We start from the raw sequence: 8,864 nt of genomic DNA on the forward strand, positions 1-8,864 counted from the left end.
TCTTCATAAAGCATCTGTGATTTTCATTTGATCATCATGTAATCTTATTCTTCATTTTACATTTCCGTCTTTCGTTCACACTTAGCAGCAGTTTTCCTCTCCCAAAAACTCACACACACAGACATGGTCAGGTAGAAATGAGTATATGCCAAATTAAGAAGCAAACTTCTTTCACCTCTGACTCTGGTATTATTGACATGTCTCTGTGCTTTTGATATCAAACAACTTCACAAGAATACTGAACAAAAAGTGAGGGTCATAATTGTTGGGTGGTAAACCTGGGCTGCTAGAAGTTTGGAGGCTTTAAAGCATCAGTGCTCCAAAAAAGGTGCTCCGTTTGGAACAGGTATAAATGCTTTTGGCCTTAGATGTGGTCAAACAACACTTTTTATTCACTAGTTTGTTTTTAAGCATACCTTTGCCTCAACTTGAAAAGACCAAGAAAAGTTTCCGATCGTGCCTGTCAAAATGATGTACCCATTTAGGGCTGCAACTAACGATTATTTTCATAGTTGATTCATCTGTCGATCATTTTCTTGAATAAACGATTAGTTGTTTGGTCTATAGAATGTGAGAAAATAGTGAAAATAATAATAATAGTCTCAGTGGTTCCTAAAGCCCAAGAAAGCCCTAGAAAATTATTACATTTAGGAAACTATTAAATTCATCGCCAACTATTTGGCGATGAATTTAATAGTTGACAACTAATGGATTCATCATTGCAGCTCTATACCAATTGAAACCAACTCTGCACCAGATAATGTCTGTAGTGCCCTATTTTGTTTGTATGTTGCATGTCAAAGAAGAAGCAGAAGAAGAAATTGAGCCATTTTCCTGTTGCCTTGGTGTTTCTTTGGGTGCAATAAGTTTGTCAGAACCCATAATTACATCATCAGATTCATGCGGAGCCGTGTGGACATGGCACAGTTCTCCCTACAGTGCAGTAGAATTGACGAAGCGCTTACATGACTGCAAAAGCTCAGTAAGCACTGATTCTGTGAGGTTAGGTTTAATTATGGCTGAAGCAGGTCAAGTAGATCATAAGTCATAACTACATGTTGAAATATAGTGTTCTGTTTTTGACTTGCACATTAACATACATTTTTACTAGGATGTTTCCAAGACCAGCAAGAAGAGCTGCAAAGATTAACCAATTAGTTGTCAACTATTTAATTAATCGCCAACTATTTTGATAATCAATTAATCGGTCATGAGTCAAATGTGAATATATTCTAGTTTTTTTTGTGTGTGAACGGAATACTTGAGTTGTGGAAAAAAAACAAGACATTTGAGGACGTCATCTTGGGCTTTGGGAAACACTGATCCACATTAAACAACAATTAATAGGGAAAATAATCGACAGATTAATCGACAATGAAAAAAATCGTTAGCTGCAGCCCTACCAGCAAATCCAGTTTTCTTTGACTTTGACATTTTCTTGATATCTAGGAGGTAACAGAGAATTAAATAGCTCTCTGCTTGGTTTGTACTCCACCTCACCGCCTCCGTTTTATCATAATAACACATTACCTCTTCATTCACCTGCACACTCCTACACCCACATTCTCTGACTTGTGGTGGGTGTCTCCCCATTTCTTTCTAATAAATGCTGACATCATTTTGGTGGGTCACACAGGTAGGGTTGGGCATCGTTTGGATTTTAACGATTCTGATTCCAATTGCGATTCTTCCTTTCGATTCCGGTTCTTATCGATTCTCGATTCCGATTCTTTGAGGGGTGGAGTTGAAACGGGTCACATGCTTATTTCACAAATAAGAGGAAAGTTTTATTTTGATTCAATGGTGGGTTGCAGTTTTACCAAGCTTTTTCAACGTAAAATAAAGCCACACTAGAGCGCCGCTTACTGTGCTCCATGGCTGCAACACAACAAGAGCCTGGCCGCTACGGAAACCAAAACTTGCGCATATTAAATTTGGAACTAGAGCTGGGCAATATATCGATATTATATCGATATCGTGATATGAGACTAGATGTCGTCTTAGATTTTGGATATCGTAATATGGCATAAGTGTTGTCTTTTCCTGGTTTTAAAGGCTGCATTACAGTAAAGTGATGTCATTTTGACTGTTGTAACTGTTCTATTATTTGCCTTTACCCACTTAGTCATTATATCCACATTACTGATGATTATTTATGAAAAATCTCATTGTGTAAATATTTTGTGAAAGCACCAATAGTCAACACTACAATATTGTTGCGGTATCGATATCGAGGTATTTGGTCAAAAATATCGTGATATTTGATTTTCTCCATATCGCCCAGCTCTATTTGGAACCCATGATCAGATTTGAAACCAAATCTTCCAAACGATTCCAATAAAGAAACGATTTCACTGGAATCATAATTTTTTAAACGATTCTAAGTAGGAATCGGTTCTCGATGCCCAACCCTACACACAGGCAAAGCCTTACTTTTCTCTGTTCTGTGAAACGTGATTCCGGATGCCCTCTCAAAGCCTGAAGAGGCAAGTTGCTGAGTAAGAGCTTTGTGGCCTTGCGTGGCAGCAGAAGAGAACGGGATGGGGATGTGGTTAGCACCTGCTAAAAACAAGCACAGAATGTCCTCTTTTCTGCCACTAAAGATTAAGAATGTCACACTTGTGCTGCTTGCTGCTCAAAGATGATACAGGTGGCATTTTAGGTTTGTGTAAAACCTGCAGGGTCATGCTCTCCTTTCCAGTGTGTTGCTGGTGTTGGCCAGTCTATGGTGTTGGCATAGTGGGAGACGCTTGAGCTCATTTTCCTTATTCAGAAGAAGCTAAAGAGCTGGACAAGTCCAGTTTTTTTTTCAGATTTTTTGCAGTCTTGAAGAATTTCTTTCAAGTCGAGGTTTTTATTTGAGCTGTCAATCGATTAAAATATTTAATCGTGATTATTCGCATGACTGTCCATGTTAACTCAATAAGATTAATTGCAAATTAATCAAAAAATTGTATCGTTCTAAATGTACAAATCTTACGCTTTAATACCGTTTCTTACTACTTTAAAGTCTCTAGGTCTGGTTCAAGTTCATTCAAGTTCATCCAAATTATTAAAAAAAAAGCAGAACATATTTTGCCACTTATCTTTTGCAGTATCCAGTCATGCAGCTGCACTTGATTTGAGATATGCGTGGTTGAAACTATTGCTGTCACACAACCGGCAATAAATTCAGATTACTGATAAAGGACCGGGACAAAAGCTGTGACAAAAACCTTATGCTTGAGGTTAATTATAAAGCAAAAGAAAACAGGTCAACAAGAGGCTATCCGTCGCTGTATGTGTGTCACCCAATTCATTTCCTCCAGAGCAGAGTGTGTGCTCATCTGGCAAAACAAATATAAATTCAATGCATTAAATAGTGTGAGATGGGCTGTAATTGTAAATTGAACTTGTATCTTCTTCCAACAACAAGAATACGTACAATCTGATCATCTCCTCAAAAGGTTTGTGTTTCATTTTAGTTATTTCACGAGTGGACTGCTTAATATAAACTCAGCATCATTTAATATCATGGCCTGCATAACCAGTACTTTGCAGGTTTAGGGGATTGGTTGCCTAAAAACACTTAATTAAGTAGGAAAACACAAAATCATTCATGTAAATTCAGATTAAGAAACATTAAGAAACATTTAGGCCTTAATCTTTGGTCCAGTAAGAATCAAATTAAGGTCTCACAAAGCTACTTAATCCATTTCACTTTACTCTTTAAGTGTGTTTTAAGGTATTTTTTACTTGAGCAATAGCTCACGACAGGCTTCCCGTCAGGCCGAACAACGGCCCTTAGCTATGGTATAATCATAACATATCACAGACGGAAGTGAGCCATTGCTTTTGTTAAAAGCTAATCAAGTACGGCAATATGAAAGTTATAGTCACATTGCAATTTAAATATTTTTTTGTAATAAATAATAATGTTTACAATAAGGTAGACCCTCCTAGGCTGGCTGGCTGCACGTACCAAGGTGGTTGCTAGGAACGTAGGTAACGTTAGCCTACACCAGCAGCTAGAATAGAATATTTATTCTGCTAACGCTCAAGAGTTAGTTTGGATTCACCAACAGAATCACACAACTAACCGAACGAGATAGCGAGGTAAAATTACTGCTGTCTGACAGCGAGGTAAAGCAGTGATAATATTCTGAATATAGCGTACACTTAAAGGGATACCCTGCTGATTTTAAACTACCTCTGTAATGGTAGTTTATGTGCAGATGAGTGTGTCCCCCCCCCAACCCCGGCACCAGTTATCAGTTCGCTAGTCTATTTATAAAGTTGAATACATCACAGTACTGCAGAATGTGACTGACGGTGACCCTGAGTTCAGAATGATTTAGATGGACAGTGAGAAAACATATTTTTTAATTATTTCTTGTCATTATAAAGTAGTGAGTAATTGAAGGCTTTGTGTGGTTTCTGTTGTGAAAGAAGAAAATCAGTCAGAAAATGGAAAGCAAAAATCATCTACTGTGTAAATATGTCACGACAAAACTAGACATCAACCACCACGCTGTGCATCGGTTTTACACTTTGTTTGCCTGTGTACTTTGTGAGTGTGTGTGTGCCTGTGTACTTTGTGTGTGTGCGTGTGCCTGTGTACTTTGTGCGTGTGCGCACTTTGTGTGTGTGTGTGTGTGCGTGGGTTCGTGCGTGGGTTCGTGCGTGCGTGCGTGTGTAAATGTGTCAGGTTGTTTCTCAGAAAGATGTTACCGAGATGTTGGTGGTTTAAAGTTGCACAGAGGGCTAAAAAGATGATCTCTGAGGAGGTGTTAAGTCCCACGACCACACAAACACACACCAACAGCATATACACGTACACAAATACATACGGAAGCACGTCATCAGCACTGCCCTCAACCAAGCCCACCCCAACATGATTTTCCTTTTCTTCATACCAATAAATACTCCAAACGGTCCATCAGCTTGTGCAGTTGCAGCCTGATCAGATAACCTGTCCACCAGCCTGTCCTTCCTTCAAAATGTCCACCAAGGTCCTGTCCTTCACTCTCCTCCTGCTCTGTCTGTGCTTCCAGGACTCTGCACAAAACCGTAAGTACCAAATGATTACCACAACACTTTATACTGAGCCAACATTTTAATTTCGTATTTCAGTCAAACAGATGTTAAAATGTATATTTTTAACCACTATAACTGGTATTCCCCATCATCAGCTCCTACTACACCCATCTGTTAGTGGTGGGTCTTCCAGTTTTCTCATGTTTGACCATTTAAGGAGAGGTTTTTCTTTCAGCGAATGCTATAATATAAGATGAGATATACTTTATTAATCACCCACTAGGGAAATCCCCTTGTTACAGCAGCTCAAAAGAAAAATTCCCACACATCAGAATAAGACAAATAGACATTAAACAGACATTACAGAAAAATAAACAAAACGTGTTATAAGAAATAGAAAGAATAGAATAAGAGTTATAATAATGATAATAATAATAATAATAATAATAATAGTGATATGTACACTATAAGCACCCTTATTATAAACAGATAAAAAATATGTATACAGATGAGTAAGGTGCCGATGAATAGAAATGGCATATTGCACAGTAGGAGATGACACAGAGTAATAAATAAATAAATATGCATAGTGAAGAATATTGTCTAGTGATGGATCATGTTGCAAATGATCGTCTTCCTGCTATATTTTGCATGGCGACTATAAATCAAGTCTGTCTTTCATCTCAATCTTGTTTTAATGTCGCCCTGCTTGGGCTCTGCGTGTGACATGTTTTGTAAGTAACATTAGTCTACGTTTTAATACTTAAACTCTTCAAACAAAGATGAAATTACTAGAAGAGGAAAAGAAAATACAATTAACTCAACCGTTCGCCCTGGTAACACCAAATAGAGCGCTACCATTAAGACCTTAATGAGTCCTTACGGCAGCAGACGCATCTCACCATCAAATAAAGCAGAGCATGCCAAAAAATTATCTAAAATAAATAATGTAGTAGTTTCATCGTGATACTTGCTGCTCACATATCCCCAAATGAGATTTGAACAAGCAACATGTCAAGTGTACAGTTCTGTTTATGTTTATTCTTGCTCTCTTTGTCTTCCAGCTAATTAATTTCAGCTCAATTCGACATGCTTTTAAATGCCATAAAATAACAATATCCTAAATAATGTTAAAGTAAACGAATCAACATCTCAGAAAGTTGTACAGTTGTCAGTTGATGCATTTCCATCATACAACACTGGTCATGGGAACTACGTGTGTACTTTGAGTTTATTCATTCTTGTGTAGTTTCTATGTAATGCAATTGTAATTATTTTTCCACTTTCTCTTGTATTTGTAGCCTATTTTCTTCTGACGCTGTAATGCTGCAACATATTGATTTCCCCTCTGGGGATCAATAACGGATTATCTTATCTTGCCTAATAGATTTCTTTAAATTCACTATATTCTAATGTACACAGATCTTTAAAAATGTTCTCTCCCAGCCTCAACCTCCTTTCACTATATCAGGACATTTCACAGGCTGACTTTGGTCACTGAGTTAAGAGCCATCTCAGAGATTTTAACAGAAGATATATGGATACAGTCAAACAAGCTTCTAGTTCAAAAATCTAATTATTTGTTTTTTTTCCTTTTAATGGTACAGTGCTGCTGATATGTACTTTGAGGGAATTTGCTTAGGTCAAATACACACTGTATGCTTTGTCAATCTTTCACTGCCCTTCTCAGGTCGCCATCCTGGCAAAAAGTTGCCATGCTGCATGGTGACCTACAGCAAGGATATCAGCAGTGAGGTGACTGGGAACAAATATGAACAACAACATTCCAAAAATCAATGTGTGGAGGCTATAATGTAAGTTTATACATGTTTCCGATACACAAACATACATCATCATCTGGTGGGCACAAACATACATAGAATCTCCATCATTTTCTTCTTTCCCCCTCAGTTTCGCCACACCTAGCGGAACAGTCTGTGTTGATCCCAAAGCTGAATGGGTCAAGAAACGTAAGTTGTACCAACACACAAACACACAACAGTATATGCACAGAAACACTGATGCTCTTTTTTGTCTCTCTCTGCCTTCTAGTCACTGCCAAAATGACAAAGCTGTGAAGCATCGTCGCCTGTCTGAGCTAAACATTTTCCTGCTGATATTTGAAAAAGCCCACACACTGTGCCTTCACATCATCTCATCAATTACATTACATTACATTACATGTCATTTAGCTGACGCTTTTATCCAAAGCGACTTACAATTAAGTGCTTTCAAATGTGAAGGTTCAAACTCCAGACAACAAGTAGTAAGTGCAAATACAGTAGCTTTAAATAGGCAAAGCTACAAAGAGACATATGAAAGTGCAGGTTCGAAAGTGCAAGTTCAAGATTTTATCCGAGGTGTAGTCGGAAGAGATGCGTTTTTAGTCTTCGGCGGAAGGTGTGTAGGCTTTCGGCCATCCTGATATCGATGGGGAGCTCGTTCCACTACTTACTTTTTTCTCCTCTGTAACTCTAGCTCCTCTAGCAACACTGTAGACACTTAGAGTCTGTAATAATCTCTCTGAATTAACACATCTCCATGCTTGTAACTAAGCTCAAACATATACTATATCTGCAAAAAAGTGTAATATGAGCAATAAATAAACGTTCTATCCCAAAACATTTCTGCTTGTATTAATGTTTCATTCATTACAAGATATTTTGCTGATTACGGTCTTCTTAAAGGTCATGTCACGTTGCTTGATTCCTTATATCAAACCTGACCCCTTGAAATCAACTGCTATCTTGACTGAGAAAGACACTACAAATAAAAAAGGAAGAGATGTATACGACGTGTGATGATATGGATGTGAAGTTTGTGAGTTTGGATGATTTTGGAGGTGTATCAGTCAACAGAAACTACAGTATCATAAAGCTCAAAGGAGACTCAATGAAATTAGTAAAAAACAGAAACTTTATGCTTACTGTGATACATTTTAATAAGTTAATTCGAGGGAGAAAAATAAGCCATGATATCTGCAACTACGCTGACTGTCTTCAGAAACCTGCACGAGCAACAGAGAGGAGCAGGTTAAGCTAACTGATTTTATCTTACCTTATCTTAAAATGTCAGTATGAACTAATGGGCCTGGGGCTGAGAGCAACAGATAGGGCTGTCAGAAAGTATTTAGAGATGAACTAACACACAGTTGGTTTTGTTTTTTTTACAAAAATATTTAATCTTTCTTCTAGCAATTTAATATTTCTTCTAGTAATTTCATCTTTGCTTGAATAGTTTAAGTATTAATAAAACTTACACTAATGTTACTTACTAAACATTAGAGTTTAGTTATTCTATTCTATAGTTATTCTCTGCCCGAGCCCGGGCCCGACCCGACCTTCGGGCTGGGCCAACATTTTACGCCGCTATGATCGGGCCGGGCCCTTAAACAAGCATTTGTGTTTTTTTAATCATTACTTTATTAGCCTTATTCGGTGGGGAGCAAGCTCTGCCTCTCCAGCTTCTCCTGTAGCTCTGGGTGGATGTCCTGCACTGACTTGAGTGTGAGGTAAACTGGGATACATCACGTCTCCCCCCTCTGCAGCACTGTTGTCGGTCAGTTAGGTGATCGAGACAAGAAAGTCTCCTGTATGGTTCCAGGGCTTTGATTATGTTGCTGCCTTGATCTGTTACCCTCACTATTCAGCTGAGGGAGCAGCTAGGGTCAAGGTTTTTTTTTTTACGTTTCTTCATTCGGATCCATTTGCGATCTGTTCCATTCTGAATAAACAAACAGCGTAGTTCACATGCTTCGTCCATGTTGCATTACCGGTATTCATTAAGATAATTCTAAACAGATTTCTGTAGTTCAAACAACTCAGAATTGTAGTTGAGAACGTCAGTTA

The 8,864-nt window shown here is 38.1% G+C and overlaps 1 protein-coding gene across 1 annotated transcript; it reads left to right on the top strand.

Moving 5' to 3' along the window:
* The first annotated feature begins 4,814 nt into the window (after positions 1-4,814).
* On the top strand, positions 4,815-7,160 carry ccl34b.4 (chemokine (C-C motif) ligand 34b, duplicate 4). Its single transcript, XM_035998073.1, has 4 exons — positions 4,815-5,049; positions 6,707-6,830; positions 6,928-6,986; positions 7,069-7,160. The coding sequence occupies exons 1-4, from the start codon at positions 4,980-4,982 to the stop codon at positions 7,092-7,094; spliced, it is 279 nt and encodes a 92-aa protein (XP_035853966.1). The 5' UTR covers positions 4,815-4,979; the 3' UTR covers positions 7,095-7,160.
* The last annotated feature ends 1,704 nt before the right edge of the window (positions 7,161-8,864 follow it).

This window comes from Sander lucioperca, chromosome 23, assembly GCF_008315115.2.
Source record: "Sander lucioperca isolate FBNREF2018 chromosome 23, SLUC_FBN_1.2, whole genome shotgun sequence".
Classification (NCBI taxonomy): Eukaryota; Metazoa; Chordata; class Actinopteri; order Perciformes; family Percidae; genus Sander; species Sander lucioperca.